Genomic DNA, 19,157 nt, shown 5'->3' on the forward strand with positions numbered 1-19,157 from the left:
TAAGACCTAACTTATAACTACATTTTGCCCAAGATTCCTAACTGGTATATTAACAGGCATTTTAATCCACAGGTAAACATTAAAAAAAAAAGCCAAAAACAAAAAACCCTCCAAGCAGGGAAATAGGAAATAAACTCTTTAAAGTCCAGATCTATAATCAGAAAAACAACATTCTATAATTATCTTAGTAATTCTGATATAAAAATCACAAATATATTCTCAAATAATCTTAAGAAGATATTTCTTTCCACAGACACTCTTATTTAACTGAGGGTCAAAATCAAAGGAACACTCTGAGTCAGATATCTGTTTGAACCTGTTCATCACATTAACTCTACTGATTGTCTTTTGGCCCATTTAACAGAAAACTATCACTCTACAGCTGGGATATTGTGCACCATTGTCACACTAAAGGTATGATTTAGACAAGTACGTTACAGTCATATATTCCAAAGAGCTCCAGATTTAATTAAGCCCCATCTACTGTAGCCATAATCTTACTTGAAGTCCTCAAAGATCTAACCAAAAATTCTGAAGCGATCACCCACGCTAAACACCTATTCGATTCCTTTGCTAGACCTGCACGAGCAGGGTGGAAGCATATGCCATAGAACATACTGATGGACTAGAAGAATTATACTCTATAGTCACCAAAGAAAAATTATTTCCTTTTCTGTGTTCATCTGTCTGTATCCCACTAAGACAGCTTCACAAGTAATCTAGATCAGAAAAGCCTGAAAGGCCTGAATATTATCCATTCTTTTCTACTTAGTACAACAGCATCCAGTAACATCCAATGGATACAACCCTTCAGATCCTGCAAGCTGCCACTTAGCCACAAAAGTAATTGCTATTGTGGGGCTCCACAGCATTTACATTTATTTGAAGCACTTAATCGCTATGTTTGAAGTAGTCATCAAGACAGCTAATGTTACCTCTCACAGGCAAACACATTTAAATCAAATTATACAATAACACATATCCTACTTTACACTTTCTGAGTCTGAAGTTTGGTAAATATGAGACCATGCCCAGAAGTCAACATACAGTCAGTGCAGAGTTTCTCGGCCCAAGGGCTGACTGAAACTCACAAAATCTAACAACGTGAATTGCAACTCATGTACCCAGCAGATAAGCTGTTATTCACAAAGGGAACTTTGCTGTATTTTTAAAGAAATTCTTTGACTCAAGTATTTGTAGGGGAAGAAACAATCAATACCCTGTGAACAACAGCATCTTTTTAGCACTTAATACATACAAGGCAGTAGTCTCCAAAACACACCGAATGTGCAAGTAGATTAGAAATGAATTACTGTGGAGAAGATGGCAGCATTTAGCATCAGCCCAGTTAAACACTACTTAAGTATAATGCACAATTATTAATAAGAGAATGTTACTTAGTGGATAACAACAGAATTTTATCCTGTTCCATGATTTCCACTGAACACCAGTTTTTATTGTTAAAAACTTATTAATGAGAAGAACATGCAAAGTTTAATTTTGTTTTCAGTATTTTTGACAAATGAAAATTAATAGGAAAGAACAAGCTATTTTAAGTCATGGATATAATACAGTAAGGATTTTTTTTTTTTTTTTAAAGATAGCTTTTTAGAGTTATCAATCATTTCTAATTACCTGGGAGACAACTGTATGTTTTTATTCAAAATAATAACTTACAAATTCTTATCTCCAAGACCCATACTACAGCACTAAACATATGACGGAAGAAAAAAAATCACAAGTAAAGCACCACATTTAGTGTCAGTTTTACACTACTTTCTCAATCTATTTTAAAAATACCAACTTACCAACTCTGCACTAGCCCAACTGAAGGCCTGTTAAGTAAGTTATCAGGCAACAAATTGACTTCTCTCATGGTGTTAGCTAGCCGCACAGGAAGTTCTTTCCGCAGAAACATGTATGAAGTCTTCTCACATGCATTGTCACGACCTGTTACAGGGAACAAAAAACAAACATAGGGCTGTCACAGCAAATTTTAGACTTGTTAGTGCCAGAAGATTAAAAAGTCACTTGGTTAAAAAAAAGTTCAAAATCAACTTTTTTTTTTTTTTTTGAGTACCCACCTTCCCTTCCCCTCTGACTCCCAACATACATTTTTGGGTGCTTCTTTCTTTGGTACAACTGAAGGCACTTTTACCTTCCTATAGCTTACTCTTTTATGTGCCAAAGACATTCTCTCATTTTAAATGCTCAGTTTCTGACTGCCTCAGTCTGATTTTTGTTCATTCATGTGCTTAGATTTCATCCTCACCGGCACCTCACACACATATCAAGGTACAGGTACCTTTCTGAGAAAAATAGAAAGGTCTGTTACTGCCTCCAATTGAGTTTGATCCCCTTAGATTGCTTTTTATGTCCTCTCCAGTTCACATCTACAGTATCAGCAACCTCCCAACACTCTCACATGAAAAACTTGAGATTTGAGTTTCTCCTTATTCTTTCTGAGGTCTGAGAAACACATTGGTTTTGCAAGAAATGGTTTTATGGATGAGAGTCATCAAGAGATAGCTCTTCTTTCCATTTACTAGCTTTTTCTTTGTATCTACTCTGAAGTTTAGAGACACGGAAAATAACAGCAAGACACAACTTGAGCAGCTGAAAGCATCCCTGTTAAAAAAGACTTACAGATACTCATTTATTATTCTACGCAGGACTCCTTGGGCCTCAGAATTTTCATGTATACTGTTATAGCAAATTGCAATGTAACACAAATCTTTCTAATGCCTTTCACAGACAAATTACAGTACTACCATGTTTATTTAAAAAAAAATGCCTTTTAGACTGCTTAAATATACAGAATTAGCTTCTGCAGTTTTGAATCCTGAAAAAGCACGAAACATCTAAGTTCTGAAAAGAAAACCAAACATTAAATAATGATGAACGTGAGTCAGCACAGTGTGTTCTGGCAGCCAGAAGGGCCAACCATACCCCAGATACATCAGGCACTGCATGGCTAGCTGGTCAAGGGGAGTGAACATTTCTGCTCTGTGCTGGTGCGGCCTCACCCTGAGCTCTGTGTGCAGTTTGGGGCACCACAGTATAAAAAGGGACATAAAGCTATTAGAGAGCGTCCAAAGGATGGCTACAAAGATGGTGAAGGGTCTGGAGGGCACAATGTATGAGGAGCAGCTGAGGCCCCTTGGTTTGTTCAGCCCAGAGCAGAGCAGGCTGAGGGGAGGCCTCATGGCGGCCTGCAGCTCCCTCACAGGGAGCGGAGGGGCAGGCGCTGAGCTCTGCTCTCTGGGGACAGCGACAGGACCCGAGGGGATGGCATGGAGCTGGGACAGGGGAGGGTCAGGCTGGGGGTTAGGGAAAGGGTCTGCACCCAGAGGTGGTCGGGCACTGGGACAGGCTGCCCAGGGATGTGGTCATGGCACTGAGCTTGCTGGAGCTTAAGGAGTGTTTGGACAATGCCCTCAGACACAGGGTTTAATTTTTGAGTGGCGCAGTGTGGAACCAGGAGTTGGGTTCTATGATCCTTGTGGGTCCATTGCTACTCAGGATGTTCTGCGGCTCTCTGATCTTAAGAGCATTAGATACAGTAGTTATGGCATTAGAGCAACGTTACTCAACTACGCCCACTACAAGCTATATCAGATAGCAGAATGCTACACATTTTTATCAGTGCCTTACAGCATAAATGGTAATAGCATCAGCCGAGCTCTCATCCTATAAATAAAAATCATCTAATACCAAATACTTGATGTTAGTTGGAAATAAGACTGTAAAAATACTAGCTTTTATCAGTATGACTTCAGTAGAAACGTGAGCTTTTAAGAAACACATGCAGACATAATGGAGGACAAGGAATAAAAACAAAGCAGCAAATGAGAAAGGCAACAGCTGGCTGGTATTTCACATCACGAGCTCCTCAGACCTTCAACATTTCAGCAGCACATGGCAAGATCAGCAAGGTGGTCATCCCTTCCTAGGACTACGCAACAAGGAGCTCACCAGATGGCTGCAAGTAAAGTGCCCTGCTCGTAACCACATTCCAGTCTCAAAAAGCTGCAGCTGAGATTATCCAGCATAATGCATTGAAAATAAGAAAAGCCCTCTTTATAAGTCAAATAAAAGTGAACCAAAATATATTACTGCTATGCCGTGGACCGACTTGGAACAACGGTAATTCTCTGGAGCTACCTTACAGAAACCAGAAGGCTGACATGACTGACGGTATTCTGCTAAATCAGTCCCTGGAGATAACCATAAACCTTTTAACCACAAGCATTTGAAAGTGTGAGATTCTTGCCCAGATAGTTCAGATGGAAGATCAGGCCTGACTTGACATACTTTTGAACATTGTCACTTTACACAAGGTACGGAACTTCTCACCAAAACCCACTTCTGAAGTGTCCAGGTAAATTAAAAAACAAACAACTAAACAACAATAAGTTTTACTTGTAATGAACAGCCAATATTCTGCTTTCACCTACAAAGACAGTAAATGTCTTTTGTGATCATAACCAGTGCAGCCACCTGCAAAATCTATGAGTGAAGACATAATACAAGAGCTATAAATTATGTTCAAGCAAACCAGAAATCATTAAAAGCACTGCTAGGCACATAATCACTAGGATTTGCAATTTGGAAGACTCGAGTACAATGAAACTGGCACAATCAATGCGATACTTTTTAAGACAGTCCCATTATAATCAGCTGAACAGCAGAGATTTCTTCGCATAGGTAACATGCATTGATGGATTAGTTCCCAATCAAACTGTGTAACACAAGCTTGGGGGAACAGGCAGGCAGGGTTAGGGTTTCCCTTTTTTCTTGCTCATCTATGTATCCCCGATCAGTGGATCATTCCATTCTGTTGGTATCAGCAGTTCTGCTGACTGGTCTTCCAGCAAACATTTGCTCCTGCTTTACTTATTTGCATTTTCACCTCTTCAGTTACAAATACAGACATCCTGACAAAATGAGAAGAAATGCAACATCACACTGCTGCTTTCTTGAGGCACTGTAATGATTTCAGAGTTCACACCTTCAATGACACTTGACACTGCACCACCCACAACAGAGGAGACAGCCACTTGTTTGTTCACAACTAGTCTGATGTTCTAAGTCTTTAGGAAGAGTGGCCAGACAACAGGAGAGACGGCTTTGACTAGCTCACCCTACACCTTCTGGGCTGCAAAAGACGATGGAACAAATCTCTGGAACAGACGATGACTGTTCTGTTTCTTTATGAGACCGTCTGAGAGCAAGTTTGGTTGTTTTATGGGCAAGAAAAAGCCAAAGGAATGAAACTCAGCCCTGAGAATGAGGAAAAAGTGAACAACGCACAGCCTGGGGCAGCCTGTGAAAGGGCGTGGAGGCCCTCCAAGGACACAGTCCCTGAGTTTGTGCAAGGAAGGCAACAAAAGCTGCTGGACTGGAAAGCAGGACTGGCAGAAAAGACTAATGTCCTGTTCTCCCATAAGCAAAGGCACATTTCTATTTCATCCGTCTCACCCCAGCAGTTCTGAATTGTCTCTTTGCAGAGAGTTGCCTTGCTATGTTCAAGTGCAGAGCATTTTGGGGTCTCTTTGCATGGCCACTTCAGGCAAGGGAAAGGAAGTGCTATTTCCAGACTGACTTGAAGCCTTGTTTCACCATAGCCTCAGTACATTGTTTTGTGATACGTGGTCAGAATAACGGCTGCTTGGCTGCGTGTGCTTTATCTGCGAGCCTCCACAGCATTGCTTCAGCTTCTAGCATAAGGTCACTTATCTGCTTGCCAAACAGCATGTGCATGGCAGAGAGAATGACTATTTGCTTAGATCAGCAACAACTGGATACCCTTCAGCTTTTGAAACAGAAAACGTACTGTGTCCTAATGGCTGCTACTTGGCTGCTATTCCTTAAAGCAGTTCCTGTAATACCACATTTTCCTGTAATGGTAGATGTGTCAAAAAGAGGGACAACCTATTAAGTGCAAAAAAATAAATCTAAGTCTATAGTATTTCCTTTATATAATTTATCATATGCAAGTTCTAAAGATTTTTCCTAGAAACAGCGTTCAACCAAGTTGTATAACCCATTTCTACAGGCTTAAACTACAATCAGATATATATATTTATATATATACACACATACATACACACATATATATTCATAGGCTGGCTTTACTTTCGCTTTGTTAGATCCTTTCTCAAAAACTACAGCATTCTTTCTTGATTTTGTTATCACTCCAGCTAGGTCTGCACGTTGGCAGAAACAAACTTTCAGCTTAAATACCACACGCTGCATCCAGTTTCAATCCATTAGTTTCAGTTCAACACAATTTGAAGCCACGCTCAAGGTTAAGGACAACATGGAGCTTGTGAACAACTTCACCTTCATTTATACCACAGCTCCCAACAAGTTACTCAATAATACATGTAGATAGATATCACTAGGTCATGACTGCTTACCTCTGTGCGAATTCACACGTAAGAAAGAATGCAGTAATCCTATGCCCTAGTGCACTAGGGACTGGGCATCTAGGACTGCAATTAGGTTGATTTCCAAAACAAGGGGTGCTGTGTCACAGAGCTGTTTAATTACAGTGCACTAAGGAGCAATGGTAGCAGCAGACTCCAAGGCAGAATGTAATGATATAGAAGCACAGTGCTAGCGTGGCATTATAACATGCTATGAATACAGCTTTTGGTATCAATTACTAATAGAAGGCCCGCTGCTTTTATTTTGTAAAGCAATATGGTGCAAATATAGCTTTTCGCTATCTCGTTAAATTATACAAAATTACCATTCATTTCTAACTCTGAGGAGTCATGGATTTTTGCCCATAGACCACCAAATCACTGAACTGGAGGAAATAAAAATGCACTGCAGAGGAGTAAGAACTGAGATGCTCTGTATGTAAGTCCTAATGATAAAGGTTCTTTTTCGTCTTGCTGCCTCCATGTTTTTCACTCACACTTGTCTGAGTAAAATGAGTATATTTAAATTAAAAACAGCTTACCTACACCAAAGACTTGTTCAAAGTTTGAGAACGTCCAGTCTAAATGTTGGATTGACTTCTGTTAAAAGATTACACCTTAATTATGGATTTATGTGCAACTTTTATGTTCACACAGTTTAAGTAACTTGAAGCAAGGCCAGGTTAACATTTCATTCTTACAAATGTTTCAATATCAGTACATGCTAACTTTCTCTAAATGAAGTTCCAGTAGTCATGGCTTTATGTGATTCTGCTTGGTGGTCATATAATTGAATTCTAGATTTCAAGCACTAGTAGCAAACAAGCGCAACAAATAGTTGTTTGTTCAACTTGTAGTTTTAATGCCTAAAAGTAAAACATTGGAGAGGATTTAAAAAAAAAAAAAACAAAACAGAATTTTAAAGAAAACATGTTAGAGTGGTATATCAAGAAAACTAAACTTCTCTGCAAGTCAGGCATTACGGAAGATACTAATTTCAAGACTAAAAGCTAAGGAGTTATTTCCTTAAATCGAGAGTGCATAGGTTTCCAATATTAGCACCTAATTTGTGGTTTAGCCCCCACACTACGATATACCCATGAATTAAAGCAAGAGCTTGAATTTCCCAATGTCACATACAGGATATTAGAAACACTGGAAAAGAGAGAAAACTCAAGATGCCACAGCACCTGGAAGTCTTGGAACCTCTGCAGCTAGACAGAGAGTCTGAATCCAGTTTATCTAATAAACTTTTTTCTAGCTACACTTATACTGGCAATGTTTCATTAAAGCATTTGACCTATCACCCTCTGGTATCTAGTTACTTGTCAGAAGCGCAGACAAAGTCACCAGATCCTTTCTTTGCATATTTTAGCCAGTCCTGAACATATTAACGGAAGAAATAAACATGAAGGATAAAAACTTTTGCGAGTATAGAAATCCATCAGCAATAACTGTTTTTCCTCTCAAAGTGTTGAGCGGTTAAAGATTATAATGCCATTTCTAAGGTACCTAAGCTGTCAGATAACTAAGATTCTGCATTAGGAAAATAAAAATCTTTCAGAACGGTGCATTGGAATTGCAATTATTTCACTTTTTACATGTTCTGAATTGATTTTTGCGAAGACAAAAACTCTGCCAAGTTTCCACTGAAGAATTAAGCAATATTCTGCTTTGTTAATGCTTTTGTGAAGAATGCAGGACAGATATATTTGAAATATTGCTAATTTGAATCATTCATTAGTAAGTATGCAAGTAATTTCTGGAATCCATTATACTTCATCTAAACTTCTGACTTGAAGGAATTAACTTGAACTTGATAATCGATGCTTAACACAAGCAAAACAGGGAAAAAAAAGCACATTAAAGGGTACAGCATCAGTTTTATTTCATACATATACATTTATACAGCCAGACACGCAAAGCAAACTAGATCTCTCTACCTTCTTGATAATGCACACCACACATAAAACTGAAATTATTTACAAGTGTGCTTTTGAAAAAATAAAGATAGAAGTATTAGAAGCCTCTACTCAAAGTAAAACACTTATGCACAGAGGCACAATGAAAGGACAAGATGACATCACTTGATATATGGGATTCCCAATTTTATGCATGTGCTCAATGTTTATTTTCCATTGTTTGTGCCCACAGCGATACTTCATTTCAACTGAATAATACTTCAGCCTTGGTGCTCTAAGGGGGGAAAAATGTGGAGGTCAAGTCTTAAAACAGGCACTGAAAGAGGTTTCCCTCAATAAGAAGTATTTCATGAACTTTTATATTAACATAAAATATAACCTATAGAATACCTCTTGGTATAGATCTATGCTGCTATAGGGAACATCGCAGCCCAGCTCAGCTCTTCATCGTAGAAAAACACTAGGGATTATTTTCTAAGGGGTAGATTTTAGTTCAAATTCAGCCTAGATTATCTCTAGATTATTGCTATTCTTAATGAAAGTTACACTTTCAAGATGATTAAGAAACTCCCAGATCATGCCTACGGTGCTTACAACTTAGCTGAGAATTTGACCGAAGAGGGTGAAGGAAAAGCACACATAAAAATAACCCACCCTGTCCAACACTGGTTAAGACTGAACTGGAGGATTACATATAAAAAGAAAGTAGAAACAGGTAGAAAAGCAAGCAGAAAGTAAGAACTTCGAAGCATACCAGAATCAGTAAAGATGAAGCAGAGACTGCATAGATTAAGCTACATATTAGAAATTACTCTGACGGAAAGACAGCAATAAAAGGTTCAGTCGTGGAAGAAGTCATCTTAAAAAAAAGGCTGTTTAATAAGGGCTGCATCATCCTGAATGTTCTGAAGCTCTCACCTGTCTGGACTAGTCAGCCACACTATACTGAAGTCATATAGAAAAGCACCCTCCCCTCTGACACCTTCAAATCTGCAATGAACTGATTGTGCCGCCAGCCCTGAGGCTCTTGTACTAGTTGGTATAACTGAGAACAGATACAGCCTTCAGAGGGTAAAAGAGGATCTGTATCACCAAACAGGGACGTAAGTAGTGTCCAGATCTCCTGGACTTGACATGAAACTACGGTCAGTGAACAACATTCAACGAACATCCTTCCATGGTAGAAACAAGCCAGGCACGCTTTGTAACGATGCAGAGGGAACGGTACGTCCACACTGCTGCATATGGAGCAGTCAGTAACCACTACAGACCAAAAGAGAGAGGGTAAAAATGATGGTACATTTGATTTTGCAATGAAGTATGACACATCTGAAGAACTGATTTGATTAGAACTGATCTGATTACCCTTGCAACTTCAGATTCAGTTGAGAACACAGATGAACGTACCTAAATAAAACAGTAAGACACTAACATTTCACAAGAAGGTCACCCAAAAGGTGGCATCTAACATTAAAATCCTTTTTCTTATATGTGAAAAAGCGTTCCACCAAAACATTTCCACCAAAAACAAACCAAACCATTAATGAGACGGGTATCAGAGGGGACAAAAAAAAGACAAGAAAACACAAAGGAAACATGCTCTATCAGCATCAGAGTTACACCGGCCATAACAGCGGTCTTGAATGCATTAAAGTCTTCCAAATGCAATACCATCAGATGGATAAAGACTAAAAGTGGAACATTTGAGGGGGGTATATGTCAACATTATCACCAGGAAAACTTCAACCTGAGGGAAATTCAGGAAGCACAGCTGTGTTTCTAGATAGGTTTCTCTACTAATCTTTCTATTTAACTCTCACTGGGATTTAACTTTACTTTGAACATTTACTCTTCTCTTTCCTGTTTTTACCTCATCTTTTTTTCACCCCTAGTGTTAAGAAATGGGAGCAAATATAGCATTGACAACAAGGTCCACTCAGGTTTTAGGGACCATACGCCTGTAGTGGGTAGGGAAAAAATATATGCACGTTTTCCAGTCGGAAGGAATGAACTTTCATGACAGTGCTCTCTCTGAAGCAGGGTCTTTTCAGTTCCTTGCATTGTACAGATGGAGTTGGACAACTGTTGCAAAGCTGGATCTAGTGAAAAAAGCAAACATTTGTTCCAGATCCTGCAACAGGAGGCACAAACAACACAGAGACTATTCACAGACATGCAGTAGATGCAAATTCAATTCTGACAAATTCTACAAACTGCCAGCAAAATACCATGCTGACCAAGGTTCAGACCACAAAAGGATTAGTCACATATAGAAAGTTGCAGAAGAGGGCACATACACACCTCGATTTCACCGCAGAAGAAGGCAGAAACTCAGCAAGAGTCCATGAAGTCGTGTCCCTCTAGAACATTACCAAATGCTCAGTTCAGCTGCCAGATTCCCCCATTCGTGAAACTCCCACGTGAGAGCAGGCTACAGGAGCACGGATGAAGATCAAAGTGACCTGCTTCATAAACCTAACACGGCTGCCACTTCCCTACCAGGTACTGGCCTGCCCTGCCCAGATCATAAAAGAGCAGCAGTTTCTAAGTATTGGAAACTACTATATTGTATATATCCTGACAGAGGAGACAGAAGTAGGATAAATGAAATGCTTTTTCATCTTTTCTCTGCACCTAGAGGTCTAGTTCTCTCCGCTCGCTGTGTACCTGACATGGAGCTGAAACATCAGACACCACACCACAGCAAGGCTCTAAAGCAGGAAAGTCCCACCCGCTGTATGTCAGGGAGGGCAGGCTCCATTCAAAAGCCATAAAACAAGATCAGAAGCCTTTTGTCTCCTATATCTATTAAACTACTTTTGGTTCTTTTCTAGGGCAAAACTAAAGGAAAGCAGGAAGGAAAGCAATCAGCCACATCTATCTTCTTCTGTTAGACTTCCAGAGTATTTTTAGCTCCTGCATAGACAAACAAAAAAAGTGAAACAGCAAGACAGAGAAATCTTCAAAAGAAGATCCAATAAGATCATGGCATCAGAGCAGACTGTGCAAAGGCTAAAATTAAGATCTTGCTGCTGAAACTAGTAAAATAGAGCTAAACAAGGACCTATGATTTCCACTGATTATACCCAATTCAGAAGCATGGCCTATATATTAAAGGTAAACAAACTATGCTAGTATAGCACCAACAGATGTGGCTAAATAAAAAAAACACACCACCCAGTACTCCAAAATCATTCCTATTCCCAGACAGGAATAGAGACTTTCAGCACACTCTCTAGGGATTTATCTCAGCAACCACTAAAAACGTCAATCCCACAAAAAGCACACAGGGTTTGTTTGCTTGGTTTAAGAGAGGGCTTTGCAAGATGTAATAAGGATGATGAAGCAAGAGGAAAAAGCGCACACACCATAATCGGAAACGCTGACTCTTGCTGACACTCACTCCCTACCACAGCCTGCCCCTAAGAAAGCTGTTTGAATTGGATTCCCTATTTCCTAAAATACTTACGTTCGCAGATGAGAGGTTAGTTATTAACGCCGTATGACCACTGAATTGTGCTCCGTGGCATCTCAGTGCTAAGCACTCTCAGCGCACCCAAACTAAGAAGCCCACGTGCCAGTTAGCTTCTGAGTTAAGCTTTCCAGCAGTCACGCATCACATCATATGGACAATTTACCAGAGCTGGCGTTCAGAAATAGCGGGGTTTAATAACGCATTTCTGATTTAGGCAATCTGACTAACAACAGATTCAAGCACTCTGACTGCCAGGCCAGCTGTAGCACGTTCCAAAGGAAGATTTCAGGGAGCCACTCGCTAATGAGAACACATTAGCCTTTTTTCTCTATCCAGATGATCATCCCAAATCCTTTCCATGAGTCAGAGGCCTAGATTTCCACTTAAGAAGTTTAAAATTAAATATCATAACTACTGTTCAATTTGTACACAGAAAAAAAAAAATATATATATGTCTTCACTTACTTAAAAAAATCTCTGAAGCATCAGCTTGTTTACCCGTATGCGTATTGACTACTATGTTCATACAGATGAGCACCACAGGTGCTAAGAGCAAGTCAGTTCGGATTTTCACTTAACACAAGTTAAGGACAAAATATTTAACCTCACGTGGTTGCCATCAGTGTGCCTGAACAGCTCAACACGGAAGAAGCCACTGGATCCATTATTACATTAGCTGCATGCTAGCACCTTGCCAATGCCAGTAAGCAGGCTGCAAGTGAATGGTCCTTCATGTGGAACTGGTTTTGTTGGAAAGAAGCTTAATTCACTGCTGAACAGGAACAGATGACAGAATGAAGGATCAGGTGAACAACACATCACCGATCTGTCAAAGCCTTAGCCAAACTGCAGTCGCTCAGAACCACAGCCTTCACTTCGCAGGAGAGATTTTAGGCAAGACGTTTGTCTCTCAAGAGGAACAGATCATCAGAAAACCACTCATAACAGCTGTAAGCCAGCACCAGTTATTACGTAAAACACCACAAATTAACAGAGATACATACGTATTTTAAAATAAACTTCCCTGACCTAAAATATGTAGCTGCTTACCACTCAGTTCTAATGAAATAAGTATTTTAAAGCACTTGCCAAGATAGAAAAGAGTAGTCAAGCAATCCATAAAGTTTAAAGCAAAGGTGCTCAAACAATTACCCACAGGCTGTTTGTTGTTGTTGTTGTTTGTTTGTTTATTTTGTGTTTGTTTTTTGTTTTTGTTTTAGAAGAATCCACATACGCCCAAGACTGTCTGTCCTCAGGACAATTTGGGAGTATGCTGGCAGTCAGGTGAACCAATTAATAGACAAGCTCTCTTGCCTATATCACAGGCACTACCCACAATATACAAGGGGCAAAGAACCGAAATGGTCTTAGAAACCATGGTCCCTGCCTGGTTCCTGAGCCTTGAGCTACTCACACAACCCGAAGACTCCCTAACCAGCAGCCTCTTACAGAAAGTGGCTTTTCAGAGAGCATCAGCTCCTCTTCCAGTAACAGCCCTAAGCCACCAACAGGGAGTAGCCCCGGAGAAAGGCAGAGGTGCAGCACAACTGGCATCTACACTGGGAAGAGACTCCCCGGCTTTTAAATAGGAGACACTGGACAGGACAAACGCTGCATTTTGTTCTGGCGAGACCCACAATTTTCAGATTCACTGAGGTTGGAAAAGACCTGTAAGACCTCCTAGTCCAACCTTTCACCTAGCACTGCCAAAGCCACCATTAAGCCACATCACCCAGCTCTACATCTACATGTTGTTTGAATACCTCCAGGGATGGTGACTCAACCACTTCCCTGGGCAGCCTGTTCCAGTGACGCGCACACAACCTTGTCAGTGAAGAAATGGCTCCTAACACCCAACCTAAACCTGCCCTGGAGCAGCTGAGGCCATTTCCCCTCATCTCATCACTTGGTGCTTGGGAGAAGAGCCCACTCCCCATCTTGCTATTGCCTCCTTTAAAGTAATTGTTTTGTTGGTTTTTTTTAAAAAAACTTTTAATGTAGAGGAGGCTTAAAACACCAAGTCAAAGATACTTTATTCTGGATTTTTTTTTTTTTTTTTTTTTTTTTTGCTCTTCCATCAGATTTGATTATAATAAACTGACTGTGAAAAGGACTGATTTTGTACCTTTGAGCTTATAATCACTTTTATCTCCCACAGAAACATATTTCACGCTGTGGGCCGTAGCTGGGTATTCCACAGTTTTAACAGCCTCCCTAAGCCCTCAGTTCTGAGAACTTAGTCCGAAACCCTTAAGGGAAATGTCCATAATTCCCATAAACTGTTTCAGAAAAATACAAATCTCTGCATTATTCTCCAGTCCCAGTCAAGATGCCAAAGGGAAAGTTACTCTAAATCACCAGCATAAATAAAATTAAAGTTTATGAGCAAAGACACACAGTTAACACCAATTACATAAAAATACCACTGATAACACATGGTGTCATTTCCCTCAGTCTCAGTGAGGTTAACTAAGCTGTTACCCATCTTGTTACAAAATGCTCTCATTGCTCTACAAAATACATTACAAAAAGATCAGAAGATTCGTCCTTGCCACTATTAGTTACCAAATCTAAAATTATTTATTCAGTCTACACTTTTTTTTAAAAGCTTGAGAAAGGAATGGAACAAAGTAGCAGCAGTTAGCAGGTTAAAAAAAAAAAAAAAAAAAAACATTATTCCATATTTTTTAACCTTTCCTTTCTCTGTTTGCACAGCCTAATTTTGGAAAATAAAATCCACAAAAATTTGCACAAGTGTATGACATCAAAGAATTAAATCAGTGAAGGTATTTACAATCCTGTGTTATTTGTTTTACACTGACTACAAACTAACGTGCTAGAGTTACACGTGTACACGGTAAGCGTGGCCTCCACCCAGGGAAAAGAATAACTTGAACAGGTCAAAGCAACATGTTAGAGAATGTCACGTTTACATTCAGAAGTTCAGAGAATAGACGGATCAATGTAATAGCCTCTTACAACACACAAAGAGCATTAGAAAATGTTTCAGAGTCATGGTTCAGTGCTCTAATAAAATAATCCTCCCTTTCAGCTTATTATTCCAACAAGAAAAATTAGACCCTTAAGTGACTCCAGGAAGACGCACAAAAACATCAAATGCTTTAAGAAGGGTAGGTAGTAGTCTACAAAACACTTCTGCAATTTTGGGAAAATGGTAGCTTTTAAAAAAAAAACCATGAGTATATTAAGGATAACTGGCACCAAGAAAAGCTGCTTTAATGTGGCAGGTATTGAATTAGATAAAACGATTCTTAAATTCAAAGCCAAATCCTAGCACTGATTACACTGGTTTGGATCGCAGAAACACTACTCTCTACCCACAGAAGAGTACTGTGGAACTAATTACTGCTGGTGAGATGCTGCATGTACGAGGAATATTATAATAAAGATTTTGTACTGGTCTGACTGGGACAGCTCACAGCAGCCCATACGGAGCTGTGCTTCAGATCTGCGACCAAAACAAGAGGCGATGACACAGCAGTGGTTTTGCTACTGCCCAGCAGCTTCGAGGTTCTCTTTCCCAGTGAGTGGACTGGAGTAGGCAAGAAGCCAGGAGGGAACACGGCCAGGACAGGGTGGCTGACCCCAGCTGGCCAAAGGGCTGTCCCACACTACAAAATGTCACCCTCAGCAACAGAAAGCCGGGGGGGGGGCTGTCTTCCAAGACAGCTGCTACTCAGGGCATCAGCCTGCTAGCGGGAGGAGGCGAGTGCCTTGCCATCACTCGTTTCTCTTCCTCTTTCCCTCTCTTACTAAACTCTCTCTCAGCTCACGAGTTTTCTCACATTTGCTCTTCCTATTTCCCCCCCCCCCACCCATTGGGGAAGAGGGAGGGGAGGCAGGCGGCTGTGTGGGTGCTGAGCTCCTGGCCATGCTGTACACCTACTGCTCATCTTGAGGCTACTCCACGCGCGCTGTTTACCACCCCGCTATCTCCTGCTGCTCATCTGGGCATTACGTCACCACCTCGTCGTTCAGTTTTTCAGCTATTTAAGTCAACATGACTCATCTGGTTTTTGGCTTATCCTAACCTCCTTCTCCCCAAGAGGCAAGTACTGTGTTTGTCCAATCCCACAGCCCTGGGACCATCACCACTGGTGACTGCCACCAACCCCCCAGGCAACAGCTGTGCTGCACCAGGCTTCCTTTATAATAGGAGGCCTGGTGCAGCACAGTCTTTATAATATTTACTTCTGTAAAGTACGTAATGATATTTCAATGTTCTCCTTAACTACTGCAAATTATCTTTTTCTCTGCTTTTCTCTCCCTTGCCTTTTCACCTTTACTGTTATTTCCACTGCAATCCATGATACATATATGAGAACTGGAAAAAAGGACATACATTTCTTAATGAACAGCATTTCACTTCCTAACACTGCTCTACTGTTCTCTTATCTTTTGCCTGCATCAGCATTTTGCTTTCAGAACTTGACACATCTGATATTCCTGACGTCCTAGGAATTAGCTTTAAATATAACTGGATATGACAGTTCGGCTGTCCACAGCAATTTTAAGAATTTGTACTCCAAGTACACTAAAATACTGAATTCAGAATATATGGAGTTTAATTACTGATAAAAATATGAAGTCATTCATTGCCTAATCAAAATCATTAAAAAATTAAACCAACACTAGCATTTTTTGAGGACTCTGCAGAACTGAACTAGTTAAAGATGTAACTAACAGCATAAGAGTAATGAAAGCAAGCCATTTCTGAAAAAAAGTCACTATCAAACAGGCATACTTCACTCCCAAAACAGCCTCCAAGTGACTGATACACTGACAATTCTGTGATTGATCTAATTCTGCACTGTGAGCTAATACTACAGAGTACAATCCCAAAGAGGAGAGGAAAAAAACAACAACCTCAACCTCTCTCTCCCATACCACAGGTCAATAGTGACTGCTGAACCAAATTATTTAACTGGGACAACTCTTACGAACCTTCAAAACAATCGATACCAGGCCTTATAAAAAGCTTTGGTATCACAGACAGTGTGGGAATAGTGCTGCATGCCAGAGTGGGGCAGAGCTGTAAATAGTAACAGGTTGTAAATAACAGCAGTTGCATCACAAAAAGGCTTCCAGCCACTTGCTGTGTTATAGCCCTCTCAAAGAAGACCCCTTTTTGTACAATGGGGTGCAATCATCATCTGTGCCCAAAAAACCAAAAAGCAACACTCCCAAAACAATTCAAGTACAAATGTATACAGACAATTCAGCGTGTCCATCCAGCTTGCACTGGATCAAAAGGCTAGTCTGTCCATATGAAAACAAAGCCAAAGGGAAGTTATTCTATTCCAACTGAGGCAAAACTCATAGCAGGATTCTGTTTAAAGCTCTGACAGACATATCTGAAGAGTAAAAATGAAAACCCTGGAAAAGTTAATGCCATGGTATTTTCGTGAGGCCAGAAAGATCTCATGTAAAGAATATATTTAGCTTTGCAAAAATGAGACACGATGTATAAATACCTCAGAGAAAAAACTCTGGGCATCAAAAGGATCTTTACCTACCAATGAAAGCTGTAACAAAATTGCTGGTTGGGAGTGAAGCCAGTAAGATTTTTTAAAAAGGCAATAATGTCTGAGTAGCATTCATCTTTTTGATCTGATTCTGCGGTTAGCATACCAATGGCTAGCAGTCAGGTCAAGACTTTTTTGGAAGGTACACCTAAATCAAACAAGGTCTTTGAGCACACAGATAGCAGTAGAAAAATGCAGCTGCGTGCAATAAGCAGTAGGTAATTACTTTATAGTCCTTTTAGCACTAAACTTTGTGAAAGTCTTAGCCAATCTCTCCACTAAAGTTGCATTAAAAAAGCCTTTTGTGTGTAAAAGAGTCTTATAATAGCCGTCTTCTAACAGAAGATCAATAATTAAGCTCAGAGACATCAGGCTGCTTTCAATCTCTACTTTCCAACCCCACAATCTTGTCGTTCAAATTTTGTCTGCTCGTTACCTTGTCTTTTTGTTTTGTTTTGTTTGTTTCTAATCATGTTTTCAGTCCCAGCGCTGATGCCTTCCCACTGCCAACAGGACAAGGTGAAGTGTACACACTCCTGCAGGAATCTGACCTAGCACTGCACACCCAAGTGACAACACCCGACAGCAGCGCCAGAACCTGGCCTGCTCTTCCTGCCAGCTTTGGAACAGGCCTGGACGTTTCCTCAAGGCAGGTAAGTGTGATGGGGATCACGAGCTAACCAACTTCATACCAAAGATTGCATTTAAACACGAGGAGGATCCGTTGCTCATCTTTTCCTCCAGAACACGTCAGCACCCAAACGGCATGTCCTCGCTGTGATTATCTGCCGCACGCCCCAGTTGTTCACAGTACAGCATGACTGCAAAATTACTGCCTTGGTGATACTCCTCAGTGCCAGGCTTTGCAGCAGCTGCCACAGCCACTTTGTTTATAACCAATGAAATCAGGACCTCCTAAACCACGCTCCACAACAAGAGCTCCTTCAGCCCGTGATTCGCTGTCTTCTTCCTTAAGTATACGCTTGGTGTTTTTGTCCAAAGTCACGAGCACTATGCGGTCTGTAATCGCTACCATATGACAAACAGCCGGGGAGAAGTGCCACTCTGTTAGGCTTTACCTACATACATACGGAGCTAACAAAAAACAAGTTTAACCCCAGCTACAAAATCCATCCCAAACATTTGAGACAGAGAGCACAGAAGTCTGCAGCTCCAACTGGCCAGGACAGCTTTAGTACTAAACAAGCTCCAAAAGCACACAATACCTGATAAAAGGTACTTCATCAGCTGAGCAGCAGCGAGACTATTACCTTAACATAGCTTCCCTGTGCACATTCACAAAATAGCAATCGCAAAACAGAGCGGTTCTTTCACGCATATTAAAAGGACTGCATGTAATTCACATCATTTCTCTTTATTTGTGCTCAGTTATTTTGTAAATAACCTTTTCAGTACAAGTGCTCTGCTCAAGAAGCATTCGTTAGTAGCCCTGCAGCCAGTTGTTTACTGTCAACAGCGTGACCCAAACTATGCAGCAGCGGCACAGAACTTGCTAGCTCGGCACAGCCCTGCGATAGTTTGGCCGTGAGGTTCCTGGCTCCAAGCTAGCCCTTAGCAAGCCAGGAGGAGCGAGCACAAGCCTCTCTGGGTGCTTTTTCAGATACTCAGGCACTGCTAGACACAGAAACTTCACTCTCTCCAGCAGAGACTCCTAGTTGGTTATTTGCTTTCCCCAGACGTGCTCGACTGCCCAGTTACCCACGTACATGTATGTAGCTGCCATGGCAGGCTACTGGCCCTTCCAAATTAACCTGCACTCCTG

The 19,157-nt window shown here is 40.6% G+C and overlaps 1 protein-coding gene and 1 long non-coding RNA gene across 3 annotated transcripts in view; one reads left to right on the forward strand and one right to left on the reverse strand.

The window, feature by feature from the left end:
* PDK3 (pyruvate dehydrogenase kinase 3) overlaps positions 1–19,157 on the reverse strand; it is a 53,160-nt gene that overhangs the window by 30,963 nt on the left and 3,040 nt on the right. Inside the window, exon 2 of the mRNA XM_068687035.1 lies at positions 1,809–1,950. Within this exon, the coding sequence (XP_068543136.1) occupies positions 1,809–1,950 (142 nt within the window). The remainder of the gene's footprint in view (positions 1–1,808; positions 1,951–19,157) is intronic.
* The window catches only part of LOC137858819 (uncharacterized), a 32,163-nt gene that overhangs the window by 3,366 nt on the left and 9,640 nt on the right, over positions 1–19,157 (forward strand). The window contains exon 2 of one of the 2 annotated variants that reach the window (XR_011098037.1): positions 17,856–18,027. This is a non-coding gene — a long non-coding RNA (uncharacterized lncRNA). Of the gene's footprint in view, positions 1–16,028; positions 18,028–19,157 lie in introns of those variants that run through there. The other variant, XR_011098036.1, reaches the window with a different exon arrangement.

This window comes from Anas acuta, chromosome 1 (assembly GCF_963932015.1).
Source record: "Anas acuta chromosome 1, bAnaAcu1.1, whole genome shotgun sequence".
Taxonomy (NCBI): domain Eukaryota; kingdom Metazoa; phylum Chordata; class Aves; order Anseriformes; family Anatidae; genus Anas; species Anas acuta.